The sequence below is a fragment of the Pan paniscus genome, chromosome 7 (genome assembly GCF_029289425.2).
Source record: "Pan paniscus chromosome 7, NHGRI_mPanPan1-v2.0_pri, whole genome shotgun sequence".
Taxonomy (NCBI): Eukaryota; Metazoa; Chordata; class Mammalia; order Primates; family Hominidae; genus Pan; species Pan paniscus.
In genome coordinates this window covers 97194199-97213770 of record NC_073256.2, presented here as the reverse complement: position 1 = coordinate 97213770, position 19572 = coordinate 97194199, and the positions used below count along the sequence as shown (strand labels likewise).

Here is a 19572-nt window from a genome sequence, read left to right as displayed (position 1 = left end):
AAATTTGGTGAAAGGCATGACTATAAACATCAAAGAAGCTCAACAAATTTCAACTAGAATGAACTCAAAGAGACCCATACTGAGATACATTCTAATCAAACTTAAAAAGTCAAAGACAAACAGAGAATCTTGAAAGCAGCAAGAGAGAAGCAACTCACCATATTCAAGGGATTCTTAATAAGATTATCAGCAGATTTTTTATTGGAAACTTTGGATGTCAGAAGGCATTAGACTGATAATATATTCAAAATGCTAAAATTAAAAAAAGCCTGTTAACCAAGAATCCTGTATTAGGCAAAACCATCTTTCAAAGTGAAGGTGCAATTAAGACTTTCCCAGAAAAACAAAAGCTGAAGGAGTTTGTTACTCTTAGACCTACCTTACAAGATGCCCTACAAATGCTAAAGGAAGTCCTACAGGTTGAAATGAAAGGACACTCCATAGTAACTTAAAGCCATATGAAGAAATAAAGATCTCAATAAAGGTAAATATGTGAGCAATTCTAAAATCTAGTATTGTAGTAACAACAGTTTGTAAATCCACTTTTTATTTTCTACATTATTTAAAAGACGAATATATTTTTAGTCTAAAACTAAAAATAATTAGATTTTTAGCCTAAAAACTAGTATTATTTTAGCTTTGGTTTGTGACTCTATATTTTGTTTTTTACATAAAGAAACTGATGCATTTTTAAAATTATGGTTTTTGTGTTTGGACATACAATGTATGAAATTGTAATTTTGTGACATGAATAATTGAACCAGATAGGACAGAATTGTAAAGAAGCAGAATGTTTGTATGTTACTGAAGTTAAATTGGTATAAATTCAAATTAGAGTGTTATAACTTTAGGGTGTTAAATGTAATCCCCATGGTAACCAGAAAAATATAGCTATAGAATATACACAAAAAGGAATAAGAAGCAAATTAAAGTGTTCACTATAAAACAACCAAGTAAACACAAAACAAGACAGTAATGCAGAAGACGAAATACAAAAAGCTATAATGCATATAGTAAACAAACAGCAAATGACAGAAGTAAGTGAATGGATTAAACTCTCCAATCAAAAGGTAGAGATTGTCAGAATAAAGTTTTAAAAAATGATCCAACTGTACACTGTCTACAAGAGACTTCTTTTAGACCCAAAGACAAAAATAGATTGATAGTAAAAGAATGGAAAAATAAATTTCATGCAAATGGTAACCAAAAGAGAACAGGGGTTGGTATACTAATATCAGATGAAATAGACTTTAAATTAAAAAAAAATTACACACAAGAGACAAAGAAGGGCAATGTATATTGTTTTAATACATCAAGAAGGTATAACAATTATAAACATTTACTCACCTAATGACAATAAAAAACATAAGCAAAACCAAACAGAAAAACAAACAGTTCTACAGTAATAGTTGGAGATTTCAATAATACCCTCCTCCTCCAACCCCCATGGATAAAACCAGACAGAAGACAAGTAAATAAACAGAGGATTTAAACAACACAATAAACCAACTAGATACAACAGACATATATAGAACATTCCACCAAATAACAGCAGCATACACATTCTTCTTAACTGTAAATGGAACATTTTCCAAGATAGACCATATGTTAGGCCACAAACTAAGTCTCAATAGATGTTATAGGATAGAAAATATGCATAGTTTCCTCATGAAGTCAATAACAAGTAAAACTAAAAAATTCACAAAATTGTGTAAATTAAGCAATACTCTTAAGAAACCTTTTATTTTAAGTTCAAGGGTACAAGTTCAAGTTTGATACACAAGTAAATTTGTGTTATTGGGGTTTGTTGAACAGATTATTTCATTAGCTAGATATTACACCTAGTACTCATTAGTTATTTTTCCTGATCTTCTTTCTTCTCTCACCCTCCACCCTCTGAAAGTCCCCAGTGTGTTGTTCCCCTATATGTGTCCATATGCAACACACTTTTAATAAGTGGATCAAAGAATTAATCAAAAGGGAAGTGTGAAAACACTTAGAATTGAATAAAAATGAAAACACAACATACCAAAACTTATGGGGTACAGTGAAAGTAGTGCTCAGGAGGAAATGTAGAGCTATAAATACTTAAATTAGCAAACAAGAAAGATCTCAAATAAAAAATGCAACTTTACAATTTAATGAACTGAGAAACAACAAAATAAACTCAAAGCTAGCAGAAGTCAGAAAATAATAAAAATTGGAGCAGAGATATACAAAAGAGAGATAGAGAAAACAATACAAAAAATCAATGAAACCAAGTTAGTTCTTTGAAAATATTAAAAAAAAATTGACAGAGCCAGGTGCAGTGGCTCATGCATGTAATCCTAGCACCCTGGGAGGCCAAGGTGGGCAGATCACTTGAGGCCAGGAGTTTGAAACCAGCCTGGCCAACATGGCGAAATGCCATCTTTACCAAAAATACTAAAATTAGCCAGGTGTGGAGGCACACACCTGTAGTCCCAGCTACTCGGGAGGCTAAGGCTGGACAATCACTTGAACCCGGGAGGCAGAGGTTGCAGTGAACTGAGATTATGCCATTGCACTCTAGGCTGTGTGACAGCGAGACTCCATCTCAAAAAAAAAAAAAAAAAATTGACAGACACAAATGGACTAAGAATGAAAAAGAGGGAAAACTCAAATTATTAAAATCAGAAATGGAAGTTAGTATATTATTACCAATTCTACAGAAATAAAAATAATTAGAAGAAAGAACTATAAAAAATTGCACACAAATGAAATAACCTTATGAAATGGACAGATTTTGAGAAACACAAAACTTATAAAGATTATATTATAAAGAAATAAATTTAAAAATCTGAATAGACCTATAGCTAGCAAGGAAATTAAATCAAAACAATCTTTCAATAAAGAAAATCCCTCGACCTCCTGTCTTCATAGGTGAATTTTGCCAAATATTTAAAGAATAACTAATATAAATTCTTCTCAAAAATTTTTCAAACTATTGAAGAGAAGGAGACACTTTCTAACTCATTATATGAAGCCAGCATTACCCTGGTACCATATCCAGACAGAGAAACTACAAGAAAATAAAACTACAGAGTAATATCCCTTATGAACATTGATGCAAAATCTTCAAGAAAGTACTAGTAACATAACCAAGCAGGATTTATTCCTGGAATTCAAGGATGGCTCAAAATATAACAATTGATTGATGTAATACATTCTACTAACACAATGGAAGGACCAAAAAACACAATCACTTCAATTGATGCAGAAAAAGCATTTCAGAAAATTCAACACCCTTTCATGATTAAAAAAAAAAACTCTCAAAAAACTAGGAATAAAAGGAAACTACTTCAACGTAATAAAGGCCAATTATGACAAGCCCATAGCTAACATCACACATAATGGTGAAATACCTGAAGGTTTTTTCTTTCAGATCAGGATCAAGGCAAGGATGCCAGCTTTCACCACTTCTATTCAGCATAGTACTGGAAGTCCTAGTTAGAGCAATTAGTCAAGAAAAATAAATAAAGGGGATCCAAATTGGAAAGAAAGAAGTAAAACTGTCCCCACATATGATCTGATCTTACTTGCAAAAAACCCTGAAGATTCCACACAAAATACTTTTAGGAAGAATAAATAATTTCAGCAACGTTTCAGGTATAAAATTAACATAAAATCAGTTGTAATCCTATACACTAACAATAAACAATATAAAGGAAATTATGAAAAGAATTGCATTTACATCATTGAAAATAATAAAATATTTGGGAATTATTCAATGTGATGAAAAACTTGTACAATGAAAGCTGCAAAATTTTGCTAAAATGAATTAAGACATAAATAAATGGAAAGACATCCTATGATTATGAATTGGAAGACTCAATACTGGTAAGATGTTAATACTACCCAAAGCAATCTACAGATTTAATGTAATCCTTTTCAAAATTTCAATGACATGTTTTGCAGAAATAGAAAAATCCATACTAAAATTCATAACATTTCAAAGGACCCCCAAATGGCCAAAACAATCTTGAAAAAGAATGTATTTGGAGTGCTCAGACTCCCTGCTGTCAAAACTTATTTCAAAGCTATAATAACCAAAACAGTATAGTCTTGGCAGAAAGGTAGACACAAAGACTACCTTAATCCATTTAGGCTATAATAAATCAATACAAACTAGGTAGCTATACATAATAGAAATTTATTTACCACAGTTCTTGAAGCTGGGAAGTCTAAGATTAAAGTGTTATTCAATGTCTGGGAAGGGTCCACTTACTGCCTACTCATTGTGTCCTCACATGGTGGAAGGGATAAACTACCTCTCTGGGGTTTCTTTTATAAGGGCTTGAATCTCAATCAAGGGGGTTTCACTCTCATGATGTAATCAACTCCAAAAGGCTTTTCCTCCTAATACCATCAACTTGGAGGTTAAGATTTCAACATACGAATTTTGGGGGCACACAAGCATTTAGACCATAGCAAAGAAGAAAACATAGAGCAAAAAATTCATGCCATTGGATTTGGCAGTGATTTCCTGAATATGACACAAAAGGGACAGGCAACAAAAGAAAAAATAGTCAAGTTGTGCTTTATGAAAGTTAAACATTTTGTACATCAAAAGACACTATCAGCAGTGTGGAAAGGTAACCCATCCGTAGACCTGGAGAAAATATTTGTGAATCATATCTCTGAAAAGGGATTAATACCCAGAGCAGCTGGGCACACTGGCTCATGCCTATAATCCCAGCTACTCACTTTGAGGCTGCAGTGAGCTATAATTCCACCACTGCACTCCAGCCTGGGTGACAGAGTGAGACCCCATCACTAAAAAAAAAAAAAAAAAAAAAAAGAACATCTAGAGAACCTCTAAAACTCAACAAGAAGAAACAAACAACCTGATTTACAAAATGGGCCAAGAACTTGAATAGACATTTCTCCAACGAAGTTATATAAGGTAGGGTGTGGTGGCTCACACCTATAATCCCAGCACTTTGGGAGGCTGAAGAGGGCAGATCCTTTGAGGCCGTGAGTTTGAGACCAGCCTGGCCAACATAATGAAAGCCCATCTCTACAAAAAATACAAAAAAATTAGCTGGGCAAGGTGGTGTATGCTTGTAGCTCCAGCTGCTCAGGAGGCTGAGGCACGAGAATCGCTTGAGCCTGGGAGGCGGAGGTTTCAGTGAGCCGAGGTCATGCCACTGTACTCCAGCCTGAGTGACAGAGAGAGATTCTGTCCCCCCCCCCAAAAAAAAAAACGAAGAAGATATATAAATGTCCAATAAGCACATGAAAAGATGCTCAACATCCCTGTGACTATATGAAGAGTATGATATATATACATTTATTTTTGTCCATGGTTCTTGGCTCAGAACTCCCACAGCCTTGTTATTTCATAAGTAGCTAGGTATTCGGCCATCTGTCTTTGATCCCTGAAGCAACTTCAGGAAAGTGTCAGAGCAATAAACGTGAAGGACAGCCTTTTGTTACAATATTGGCCTCAGAAGCAGGCCTCAGAAAACAGAATTTCTGTCTCTCTCTCTCTCTCTGACCTTCTCCTGCCCTCCTTTCATATGCTCCTTTTGTGGCAGGCTAGGTCTCACTAATGCAGGCCTCCATTACAACTGTCCCAGCACTGACTGAGTAACAAGGTTAAACATTAAAAGATGATTGAGCCAGTGCCCTTATACAAAGGCTGGAGTGTAACAAAGAGCTCACCAAGAGTTTTTGCCTAGTCTTTTCCTGGGCCTTGAAGCATGACAAGATAATGAAGGAATTGTTAATAGGACCCTTTTAGGATTTAACAAGTTTTATTGGGGGTCTGAAGAAACTCCCCAGGCCTCCACAAAAAAGTTTATCGGTGTCTAAAGGAACTCCCCAAATCTTTATGATTTAGCGGGAGGCAAGATAAAGGTAATCACCCCAGCACCTAGATCCATTTAGATTCAGTAAACTTACTGAGGCTCCAGAAGAAGGTCTTCAGGACTCAGACCTTAGCTATAGATTAAAAGACGTTAATCACTTATGTCTTTAGATGAATGCACACTTACACATAGACATATAGCTTAGAAGGTATAGAAGCTCTGGAAAACTTTGTTATTTTGAGTTGGTCTGGCAATAATTTCCAGGCCTTCTCTCTGTAACTGGTTACAGAAATTAAAACTTTCTTCCTCCCCACTTCTTCTGCATCTTGTTATGGGGCCAAGAGAAATGGCAGCTCAACCTTCAGTTTGGTCCGGGAACATTTTTTTCTCCCCAAGGCAGGTCATAAAAGCTAAAAATATACTCTCCTCTAACCCCACCACTCTGTGTTGGAGCTGGCCGTGAAAAAATGCTCTGACTTACCTTGTCTGATTGCAGGTCGTCATAATAAAAAATCTCACAACAAAGATAATCTCTGGACCTCTTGGCTTCACAGGTGAATTTTACCAAACATTTAAAGAACTACACCAATCCTTCTCATATTTTTCCAAAATGTTGAAGAGAAGGAAACTGTTTTTAATTCATTCTAGTAGGCCAGCATTATCCTGATAGTAAGGCCAGGCAGAGACACTACAAGAAAGGGGTCCTGCTCCAGGGGACCAAAGAAGAACTAAACAGGTAGGCCTTGCTGGGTTTCCTCACTCAGTCTTTTGTATTATAATCATACTTTTTTGGTCCAATTACATTTCTACATTGTTGTCTATGTTTCAATCATGACTATCTAATGACATCTGCTTAAAGTCTGAAGAGATGGGTTACAGAGAGCTTCCAGTAGCTGAACACAGGAGGTTTCTGGAGGGTGGAGTACCTGGGGAGGCTTCATGCCCCTGACCCCATACCTCACCCTATGCATCTCTTCATCTGTATCATTTGTAATATCCTTTATAATAAACCAGTAAACATAGTGTTTCTTTGAGTTCTGTGAGCTGCTCTAGTAAATTAATCAAACCCCAGGAGGCGGTCATGGAAACCCCAGCTTGAAGCTTGTTGGTCAGAAGTTCCAGCGGCCTGGACTTGCTACTGGTGTCTGAAGTTGGGGGCAGTCTTGTGAGATTGATCTTACCTCCAGGGAGATTGTGTCAGAATTGAATTGAGTTAGAGGACACTCAGCTGGTGTCTGCTGTAGAACTTATTACGAGCTTGTTGGTGGGGAGAAATCCCCACATATTTGGTCACAGAAGTTTTCAGTGTTGATTGCTGTAGTATGAGAGCAGAGGAAAAATAGTTTGTGCTTTTTCCACTCAAAATCACTAATTATTAGGAAAATGCAAATCAAAACCACAATGAGATTCCTTCTCACACCTATCAGAATAACAACTATTAACAAAAACTGGAAAATAACAAGTGTTAGCAAGGATGTAGAGAAATTGGAACCCTTGCATACTGTTGGTAGAAATGTAAAGCCACTGTAAAAAACAGTATGACAATTCCTTAAAAAATTAAAAATAGAATTACCATGTGATCCAGCAATTCTACATCTGGATGTATACCCCCAAAATTGAAAGCAGGGTCTCAAAGAGATATTTGTACACCCATGTTTATAGCAAGTTATTCACAATAGCTAAAACATGGAAGCAACTCAAGCATCCATGGACAGATGCATAGATAAGCAAAATGTAGTATATAGATGCAATGAATTATTATTACTCAGTATTAAAAAGAAGGAAATTCTGACATATGCTACAACACAGATGAACCTTGAGGACATGATGCTAAGTAAAATAAGCCAGTGATGAAAGGGCAAATACTATATTATTTCACTTACATGAGGTACCTAGAGTAGTCAAAATCACAGATAGAATGTATTAATAGAACCATGGTTTCCAGGGTCTGTGGGAAAAGGGGAATAGAAAGTTACTATTTAACAGGCACAGAGTTTCAGTTTTGCAAGATGAAAAGAGTTCTGGATATGGATGGTGGTGATGGTTGCACAACAATGTGAATGTACTTAACACCACTGAAATGCGTGCTTAAAATGGTTAAGATAGCAAATATTTTGTGTATTTTACCACGGTAACTCTCCCACCAAAAAAAGGTGATTATATAACCAAAGGAGAAGGGAGAGTTAAAAAGAGTTAAAGGTGTACAAGTGGATGTCCCCGGCCCCTAAACCCAAATTTATCATGAGCTCTTCCTTCCACTCTCTCCCTTAAACTTGCTCCTCATCCTCTTTTCCACATCTCAGCAATGTCAGAATGTTCCATCTTGTTTTTCATTTCAAAAATCTTAAAATCATTCTCGACTAATCCTCCTTCCTCACTCCATAACATTTATTTTATTTTTTAAAATATTGATTATATTAACTTCAAACTTCTTTACTATGTTTGCTTTTCTTCTTCCCACCACCAATATTACTGTAATTTTTTCTTTAATTACTTCAGAGTTCTGTCTTTAGGTCTCTATTACCTCCAGTCTTTCCCAAGCCCTGTAGACTTTATGAATGATTAGATAATGGAAATCTGACTGGGACATTCACTGATTAAAACCTTTTAGTGACTCTCATTGTAGGAAGAAAAGGTCCAATCCTGTTAGCATGGCATGTGGAAGCTGTCTTATGCTTGCCTTTTTTAAATCTAACTCTCCAGTTTTATCATGTCTCTGTTCTCTTCACATTTCTTGCTTCCATCATACCAACATGCATCTTCTTTCTTGCCTCAAGGTTTCTGTTTGTTTTGTACTTTACATTCTGCTTCTTCCTGGGCAGAATTCATTTTTCCCCACTCCCTTCTTCTCAAGCCTTCCTCATCCCTAATGGTGCCTCTGTGCTAATCCTTTACAAAGTCCGTTTATGTAGGTATATTTGTGAATTTAGTCATTTTTGAAAATGTAGTCTTCAAGTCTAATTATTATTTTTCAATTGGTGTGGAATCATAGACTAAGAAGATCCAGTTCAATATAAATTTGATAGATAAGTCAAATTCACGTTCCTATATTTTCACCATAAAACTAAGTCCATAGATACATCCAAGAAAGATCTTCAAGTAACAGCTCCCCAATTTATCCCATTTATCTTGCCTGGGATCTCTGTGAAGCTCATATAATTTTCCACTTTTTGACATTGTTTCCATCAATACATACATAAAGGCATAGAGGACACTGTACTCTGAAAGGAAGAGAGGCAGGATTAAGTGAGTACCTCTCCAAAACCCACAGTGTGGTCATAGAGTCCACCTATATCTTGAAGCAGATATGAATAGTCCAAAAAGCCAGTCACTCCCTCTTTAGAAACACAGGATCAGGTTAAGTAATGAGCTGGCTATCCCCTCTTCCCTAATTCCCATTCTAGCCATCAAAGGGCTACAATTTCTGATTTAGATATACTCCTTTCAAAGTCTGAAGCATTACTGACCTCAGTTTTCATGTAAAAATTACTTCTCAGTTTTCAGCAGATGACCCAGCCTCTTGCTTAGAACAGTGATTTTTTTCCCCAGTGTCTCCAGTACTAAAAGATGAGGAATGACTAAAGATCTGTTCCTGATTGAAGGAGACTAAAGAGACATGATGGCTGAAAGCAACGCATGATCACGGACAGGATTCTGGGTCAGAAAGGCTGGGTTTTTTCCCTTTTATTTAGTAGGAAAAGGAAAAACTGTCAGGACAATTGGAAAGGTTTGAGTGGGGTCTGTGGATTAGATAGCAGTATTGCCATCAGTGTTGATTTCCTGATTGAGATCCTTGTTTGGAGAGGAGTGGGGCAACATTTCTCAACTTACTCTCAATGACTGAGCAACAAACAGCTTGCTTCTTATGAAGAGAGAGAGGGAGGGAGGGAGAGAGATAGAGAGAGGTAGGGACAAAAGTGTTGGAATGTTGACAATTGTGATATCTGGGCAAAGAGTATATATGGGAGTTTTCTGTGTTGTTCGGGAAGTGTTTTTGTAATTATTTCAAAATTAAAAGGTAACCAAAAAAAACCTCAACCAAATAGAATAAAGTTAGGGGAAGGAGGTGGCATGAAACAAGAGAAAATATCAATTGCCAAAAAATGAATTTGCCTAAAAATTCTTTACATGTTAATAAATATGATATGCATAACTCCTTAGAAAGAAATTGCTATTTTTTAGCGAAGACTTGGAACTAACCCAAATGCCCATCAATCATAGACTGGATAAAGAAAATGTGGCACATATACACCATGGAATACTATGCAGCCTTAAAAAAGAATAAGTTCATGTCCTTTGCAAGGACATGGATGGAGCTGGAAACTATCATTCTCAGCAAACTAACACAGGAACAGAAAACCTAACACCACATGTTCTCACTCATAAGTGAGAGTTGAACAATGAGAACACATGGATACAGGGAGGGGAACATCACACACTGGGGCCTGTCAGGGGGTGGGGGCAAAGGGGAGGGAGAGCATCAGGACAAATACCTAATGCATTCGGGGCTTAAAACCTAGATGACAGTTGATAGGTGCAGCAAACCACCATGGCACATGTATACATATGTAACAAACCTGCACATTCTGCACATGTATCCCAGAATTTAACGTAAAAAAAAAAAAGAAAAAAAAAGAACAGTCCTACTACATGTGAATTTTCAAGGTGGTCAGCCGCCTCCATACGCTCTTAAATAGTGAGCACTTCAAATAAATAACCTTCACCAAAAACAAAAGAAAGAAATTGCTATTTTTATGTATACCTATTAAGCAGTAAATAATAGATAAGAGATGGACTTATTTTGTAACTAGTAAAAATAGACTGGAAGTTGTCATATTAAAAAAATTATTTGCTCAGAGTTAATTTGGTATGGTTGTTTTAAGTAAAATTTTTATTATAAGTGAAGTGATCCAGAAGTAAAAACAATGTAAAAATTCTCTTACAAGCCCCATATATAAAAAATTATTGGAAAAAGTGATGTTTTAAAAATATATATATTTTATGTTAAGCAAATACTCTCTTGAAATTATAACATCAATTTCTCTAGTGTAGAAAATACTAGCAAGTGGAGGACTATTTCAATGATAAACATCACATTCAGACTATTTATTAACCAAAGTTAATTTCTAAATACTTGTTTTCCTTATTGGATAATATAATATCATCTTAAAAAGAAAAATTTTAAATAATTACTTTTCAGAGTCCTAGATTAAATGTACACTTTGAAAAGTCATTATATTATTGCATCTATAAAATTGAAATTGAATGATGAACACAGTAAGGAATATGATACTTAGAGGTGTCACTGCATGTGGAAATAAGAATCTTAGATGCTTTATCAAATCCAGCTAAAGTACTATATATGCAGCAATAAATTATCAGACATATTTCTGAATATTTGTGTAGCTTCCAGTATATGTTTAACTTTACCAGTATCCATCATCAGTGGCAACCATAGCATCTCAAAATTAAAAATTATTCAAAACTACTTGATGTCTTAAAATGTCACAAGAAAATCAATATAGAAAATGAGATGTTGAAAGATCATAGAAAAATGACATATTGGAGAAATGAGCCTTGAAACTGTCATAAAAACAAGACATGTAACTATTCTATAACAAACTACAGTATTCTAGTTCCTTTACTAGGATTAACATTAGGAACAATCTAATTAAAAATTTTTTTTCTACTTGAGGAAATGGTGTTCACTTTTTTTATGTAATCAAACCAAAGTGCCAAAGGCTAGCGGTGGTAGCAACAGAAATAGCAGAGAACTTTCTTAGTTGAGAAGGGAGACTTGTGCTATATAACTGAGAAAGATGAAGAGAGTCTGAGCATCCCTCCACCATCTGATAATGACCAGAATAAAAGGCCTGTCATAGGACCAGGTCAGGAGAAGATAATGTACTAAAACTCTGTCTTTAGTCACTGTTAGAGGGATAAAGAACATTAATGAGAATTACCAGTTAAAAAAAATACTATTTATTTCTTTGGTCACTCATCCATAAAACATTTATTGAACACTTCTGATATGCCAGATACTGTCTTAAGGATACAGAAGTGAGTGGAAAATATTTTCTTTTTTTGATATACTCATAGAATAGCTCAGGAGACAGCTGGGAAATAGCTATTTGCAGTACTATGAAATAAGCTAATATACTTCTCTTAAACATTTATTTCTATCTTCACACCATGGGGATTATCTAGCTCTGAACCAGTGTCACAGAGAAAGAGATACTTGAGTTGGTTCAGGAAGATGGGTCTATGCTGTCATGAGGCCAGCTCTAGGTGATTCATGCAACTGGTTGTTGTGAAGGTCCAAATTCACCATTTGGTGAAGCTATTTACAAAGGCATAGTAATTATGAAGACTTCTTCTGCAAGTAACAAAAGCTCAGAGACAAAACTGTTTAAATAAGAATGGAATTTATTAACTAACATAATATAAATTTTTGAAATAAAGTGGCCTTCAGTTCCTTCCACGTTTCTGCTCTGCTATCCTCAGTTCTGGCCCCATCTTTGAGGAGGTAACACAATGGATGCAGCACTTGTAAATATCACGTGAGATAGAAAAATGTGTAGAGGCAAAAGAGAGACTGTCTCTCCCTTTGGTTCTCTCCTAGGGGTGGGGAATTTTACAGAAGCCAGAATTTTTATTTTATTTTATTTTAAGTTCTGGGATACATGTGCAGAACGTACAGGTTTGTTATATAAGTAAATGTGTGCCATGGTGGTTTGCTGCACCTATCAACCCATCACGTAGGTATTAAGCCCCACATGCATTAGCTATTTATCCTGATGCTCTCCCTCCCCCCATAGCCCTGGCCCCAACAGGCTCCAGTGTGCATTGTTCTCCTCCTTGTGTCCATGTGTTCTTACTGTTCAGCTCCCACTTATAAGTGAGAACATGAGGTGTTTTTCTCTTCCTGTGTTAGTTTGCTGAGGATAATTGAAACCAGAAATCTGATGTTAGCTTTTGTCTCATGGGCCAACTGAGTTCTAAACGGACCACAGGAATATCATTCTATGACAGGAGAATCAAAACAACAAGGAAGATTATGCTGATGGGAGACCTTTGCTACACTACCCAGCTGGCCAACAGGCATAGCAATGTATGCTTGCTTTCTTTAAAGCGGAGAGTGCATACACATCTCGAACCAGTTAAGCAAACGTTTAACAACTTGCTCTATATTTGAACATCACCTCTGAATGCACTTTCAACTGCTAAGGCACTTATTTTGAGCTTGGGTCTTAGTTTCCTGAAATTAACTCCAGGATTTTCACCTACCCTGTTTTGCACTGCAGATAATTTAATAATTGTCCCACCCATAAAGATATCACATTATATGTTTCTTCTTTATATGTTTTCATCAAAAGCAATCCTTTATTCCACTTAAGTTATTGTTTTACAGTACCAAAATATCAACCTCCTGTTTATTTTGTTCACAAACAATATTTTCTGAATTAAATAAATACTTCATACAAAGCAGGTAAAAATATAAATACATACAAAGCAGGTAAAAATATAAATATTCTTCTTCTGGTCCCTGACACTAACTTTCCAACATCTTCTAAAGTTAACTGGAGTTCAAAACCGTAATGTAAATCAACAGCTACTGAATCTACTCCTTCTTACTAAACTCAGTACCTGCAAAGTCCACTTTCATTATTGGGGTTGCAGAAGATGGTTTCAGAAGTAATGGCACAGAGATTGAAACTATTTGCTGCCTTTGTCTTTCTTTTAGAATGCAGATTCCAAACATCTTTTTCTATATGAAACTTGCCAAAATTTTTCTTATAATTTAAAATATCTTTTAATGTAGAGTTTACTTTGTAAGCCTGAAAGACGAATTTTGTAGGCATTAGCTCTGCTTCCTTTTCAGAGCTTAAATCATATACTATTATTCAATGATAATTGTCACCTTTCTTTCCTGTCCTCAATTACCTTCGATTAACAACAATGATAATATATTAATAATACCCTCCACTTCCCTCCAAGCAATTATAGGCATTTTAGTTACATTAACTAATATCAATCCATCAACCCTGTAAGGAAGGGAAGGGAAGATATTATTTTAATGAAGAGGATGTTTGAGCACTGTGACTTACCCAAACAAAAAACAGCTGAGTTGGACCAAGCAAGGATTTCTTGTCTTAGGTAGGAAAACATCTCAGCCAGGTGTTTATCAATTTGTCAGGATATTCCTTCAGGGTTGACTCAGTATTCATTGTTCAAAAAGCTGATGTCTATTGAAGATTGTCTCTGTTCCACAAGTAATATTTGTCAGGTGACTTGGGTGTAAATCTTTTTGCTAGAAGCTAAAATCATTGACCAGAATTTAATTTTACATGCTAATTTTCTGTCTCTTAATTTGGAGGTAAATAAAATGAGTCAAATGCTGGTGCCTAGAATCTTTAGTCTTGCTGCTGTTGCCCATTGGCCATTTCAGAAGAGTCACGTGATGAAGACGCTCTTTAAATTAAACTACTGGCAGCACCGTAATGCCTATATTTCTTTGGTTTTCAATTACGAGTGGCTCTTCTCAGCAAGTGTTCCATGATGGTTGAGCCCTTCTTGGGAACCTGGAAGCTGGTCTCCAGTGAAAACTTTGAGGATTACATGAAAGAACTGGGTGAGAAATACCATTACTAATTTGGAAATTGGCAAAGCATTTTGTGATGTGATTGGGTTTGTACTTTACCATGAATTTTCCTACAATTATCTTCCTTTTGTGATCCTAGGGTATATAGACTAACATAATGTATGCTTCTACTTTTGCTTTTTTAAATTACTAGTAATAATTGTCTCTTTTTGGAAGACTAGGCCCACAGACACCTCTGTCCAGTCATGATCCACATATTTAAGCCCGTTTATCCTTTTTGAAAATACTTCACCTAACTTCTAGATAGAATTTCATTTTATCTTGGTCATTTCATTTAATAACATTTTTCCCAGCTTCAAATTTATAGACAGTAATCACTACCTACAATTAAATTGATCAATTAAATTTGTTTCAAGGTTTGCTTTAAGTTATAGCTTTAAAACAGCAGTATCAACTAACAAAATTTCTAGTTGGTTAATTTTTAGAGTTCTCATACATGTGAGAGATATTTTATAAACATGATTTTGAAGAATTACAAATCCGAAGAAACAGAACATTTTTACTCATTGAATGTCTCACCACTGGATATTCCTCAGAATTATAAATCCTACCAATCCTTTAATCTCTAACTCAAGTCATTTAGTTACACATTAATTATAATGACTTGGGTGTATAATAGCTAAACTGTTCTTTACTAATGAGAACAGCAATTATTTCATATTTTTCATATTTAATTAAGAGAAACCTCCCTTGTAGTAAACTGTATACAAAGCCAAGGACTTTCTTATCTTTACTTTTTTTTTAACTTACATAACATGCTTAATGGATGCTTACAATTATTAATTATGTTTACTCATTCTAGACAATGAAATAACAATGCCTTATCCCCATAATAAGTCAATGTGCTTATAAATGTAATATTTGTTCCTCTGATGTAGTCAATATTCACTTTCTCAGAGGGTCATAAGAAACAAGTTTTTCTGTCTCTTCATAGATTTATAGACTCACTTGTTTTGAATAAAAATTGGGGGGGTATATAAAAAACTTGGGCCTTATGGCCAGAGTAGCACTTGTGTTGACTGGGAGCTGGGTTTAGGCATAATACAAGCAAGAATAACAGCTGAGCAGTTTCTATGTGCCAGTACCATGCTAACCCCTTTCATTTAACCTTTTAAAACATCCGCTGGCTGGGTACAGTGGCTCAGGCCTGCAATCCCAGCACTTTGGGAGGCCAAGGCAGGTGGATCACCTGAGGTCAGGAGTCCGAGATCAGCCTGGCCAACATGGTGAAACCCCATCTCTACTAAAAATACAAAAATTAGCTGGGCATGGTGGCATGTGCCTGTAATCCCAGCTACTCGGGGGGCTGAGGCAGGAGAATCGCTTGAACTTGGGAGGCAGAGGTTGCAGTGAGCTGAGATTGTGCCACTGCACTCCAGCCTGGGCAACATAGCGAGACTCTGTCTCAAAACAAAAAACAAACAAACAAACAAACAAAAAACTTGCGAGGTTAAGTATACAGTTATCCACACTTTACTATTGAGAAAACTGAAGGTTAGGAGAGGTAAATAATATGCCCAAGCTAGCAAGTGGCCAAGTTAGAGCCTGGGTTTTAACCATCTCACTCTTCTTTGTGATGCAGATGTCTAACACTGCTTCTCTACAGTAAGATGTGTCATATCAGTTCCACAATCTAAATGTGAAATGGAGTTTGATATCAGGACAGAGAAGGAGTCAGCTCTTCTGCCCACCAACTGCAGGAGTCAAGTTTGACAATGGGAAATTCCCAACCAAACCACAGGGCCAGGCTCTAAGTCAAACTCCTTCCGCACCCACAAGGTTGTCGTAACACTCCACGAGGTGAAGTGTAAGCATTTGATCTCTTGAAAGGCACCATACAAATTTACATTTTAGAGGAAGTGTAATAGTCTCAGAGAGTGAATTTAGCTTTTCAAAATGTCACATATATACCTTATGACTGGGAGGATCTAGCTCAGCCCTGATATCACAGAAAACATAAAATAAGTTACTATACATTATCCAAAATTTCAAAATAGGTAAAGTAAGCATTCTTTGAAAATTGACTTCCAGAGTGATTGTTAACAATGTCTTAATAAGGTCCAAGGCTATCTCTGTCTTATAGGAGTGAATTTCGCAGGCCGGAACATGGCAGGGTTAGTGAAACCGACAGTAACTATTAGTGTTGATGGGAAAATGATGACCATAAGAACAGAAAGTTCTTTCCAGGACACTAAGATCTCCTTCAAGCTGGGGGAAGAATTTGACGAAACCACAGCAGACAACCGGAAAGTAAAGGTCAGAACTAATTCTTCCTGGTGTTCAACAATCAGGAAAAAGTTAGAAGGTGGTTAGGCATGGTTTACTGTAATTTGATTTATCACCAAGTCTGTCTGGGCTTGTTCTGTTAATAGTCGCACATCTCTAAAGTTAATCCTTTTGCTAATTATTTTGATGGTTAACAATAGGGCTAAAAGATTCAAATTGTTTTCATTTCATTTTTTCTTATCTCTTTGTCATTATATGAAAGAGCACATAGAAAGAAACAACTAAACACAAATAGCTTATGCATTGTTTGCCTAGGAAAGAGCACTAATTGAATAATCTCTTGAGACTTCTTCTAGTTTGATAGTACTACATCATGACAACAGAAGTGAGGATTTTAAGAAAAGAATTTCAAAATAGAAATTAAAAAGTAGATATGTGGTCTCATGTAGGTTAGAAGGTAGTGAGTTGCTACTTCTGATTTCTTTATGCATTTATAGAGCACCATAACATTAGAGAATGGCTCAATGATTCACGTCCAAAAATGGCTCGGCAAAGAGACAACAATCAAAAGAAAAATTGTGGATGAAAAAATGGTAGTGGTAAGTTTTCTTTAAATTGAAGTCTTTATATGTTCCTATTTGATACATGCCTTTCAAGTTATTCAATTGTTTTTGCATCCTGAATTAAGGGTTTGGTCTGAGGAGAAAGGGGCAGGGCAAGTTTAGCCTGTTATCTACCAACTCTAATAGATTCCTCTTTGCTTTTAGGAATGTAAAATGAATAATATTGTCAGCACCAGAATCTACGAAAAGGTGTGAAGAAAGGTCCACAGCAATGAAAACTTGTTCACTGACAAGGAACTGGTACCTGAAGAAGATATGCCTCAGGGCTGGTGATTTTTAAAAAATGTCTCAATATAAATTTGCTTAATAAAAGCATCAAATTAAGTGTAGTTTTGAAGCTATTTAATAATGAGGATTAGGAACAAACCAATGAATTGATGAGGCAAGAAGCTACTTGCCTGCAGTGTGATTGTAACAGCACCAAAGTCCCCTCTGTCCTCTGCCCACTTGACTTCCACAGTCCTTGAGCTCTCACTGAAGGACCCATTCCATTTAGGTTAAGGCGTTCTATCAAAGCCTTGTGGAAATTCAGGTGATCTCCTAGGCAGCGCAGATTCTAAAAACCAACGTTGCTGATTTTTTTATTTTTTCAGAAGTGTGGCCCACTTAAAGCAGATACATAGATTAAATGATGATGATACAGACAGATAGATAGCACTAAATAGAGACTGGATGTCATACACTGTGGATAAGTTGCTATAAAAGAGCATTTAAAAGAGTCATCTCGTTTCTCCATAAATCCATTTAAAATAATCAGGCTGGTGCATCTGTCACAACTGTTTACAACTTAGCCTTTGCCGTATGACATTTTATTAAATGCCAGTCCTGAATTTCTAAATGTCTAGTTAAGAATGTAATTGTTAGAGCTACACACAGTCCGTTAATAGTTTCACCAAAGGCTGTTGGTAGAAATTGATGTTCTCAGGGCTTAGGGTAAAACAGCCTAATGGAGGTAAAATTAAAGGACAAAGCCTAAAATGCTGTGGGTACCTATAGCAGTGGGTAAAGGAGAAAGAAAGAGGGGGAATTTTGTAAATAATCATTTTGTGCCTTAAACTGAAACATAGATCGTATTTGGTCAAATGTAAGTCCTTAGAGTCATGTCTATTCACTAGAGCAGAATGTCCATGTAATTTGTCATCCAAACTGGATGAGAAATTAAAATTGAAAAGGGGCACTATTAACAATTACATCTGGAGAGTAGGCATAACCTGGGACTGCTCGAGGCAAACTGGGGGTTACTGGCACCTTAGTAAGGGTGAAATTGAAGGGTAATGAACAAAAGGACTACAACATGGGGTTGAGACATGAACTGAATCCCTGGCCAAGGAAAGAAACTAGGGTTGTCACATTAAACCCTGAAGACATCTGAGGTTTCAGCTGTGGCCAGAAGTAATGGGCTTGGTGCTGGCTACGCAGCTGCTGGATGTGGGCAATGATGGTCATCCCAGCATGCCATGTCCTCCACCTTCCTAAAGGACTTGAGTGTGTACAAAATGTAACCATGTGTGTGTTCCAGAAGTCAAGATGGTGTTCAGCCCCAGAAGTGGTGTCTTGCACAAAGGGGAACATGCACCAATGCCTCCTCAATCAGCCTCTGCAAGGGAGCTGGAAATGACAGCTGCTTTAGTGACGTCTCAGAGCAGGGTCAGAGAGTTTTCCACAACTGTTAGGAAGAAGAAATTATGCTAAAAAGCACTAAGCACTTACTCACTTAAATCTTTGACTTTACACAGGCACGATTAAGAAAAGAATAATGCTGTTCCTAATTTTCAAGGTATTTCTCTTTTCATATATGTCAAAGCTCAAACTACAATGAGCCTGAATAAGAAACAAACCCCTATGTTGAGTATTTTAGTAGGTGGAGCCAAAGATACTACTCCTGAGGAAATCATTCATTCACTCATCCACAAGTTCTTCTCGGTGATCACTGTGCATCTGATGCTGTCTTAGGGACTAGAAAACATCAGAGTTAGGTAGGGTGTTCACAACTTCCCTTTTATATTTGATGTAGCAGAGTCATCTTGAAACATGAATCCTTTTAATTTCAGTCAAATCATGTGAAAATTTTCTTTTAAAAATACATTAAATGGTATACTTAGAATCATTGTCTTTATTAAGAACTTTCATATAATCAATCTCTTGGTACATCTGACTTGCCTTCACAAATTATCATCTATCTCTAAGTAAATGATAACATGATGTTTGTTATGTTGTATTAGATTTATTA

General features: G+C 36.1%; 1 protein-coding gene and 1 long non-coding RNA gene across 3 annotated transcripts in view; one reads left to right on the top strand and one right to left on the bottom strand.

Annotated features, from left to right (window-relative positions):
• Positions 1-19572, bottom strand: part of LOC134730985 (uncharacterized) — a 304042-nt gene that overhangs the window by 201257 nt on the left and 83213 nt on the right. The window lies entirely within an intron of this gene.
• FABP9 (fatty acid binding protein 9) lies at positions 14209-17667 on the top strand. Its single transcript, XM_003831269.5, has 4 exons — positions 14209-14463; positions 16577-16749; positions 17217-17318; positions 17487-17667. Exons 1-4 carry the CDS (start codon positions 14388-14390, stop codon positions 17535-17537), a joined length of 402 nt encoding a protein of 133 aa, XP_003831317.2. The 5' UTR covers positions 14209-14387; the 3' UTR covers positions 17538-17667.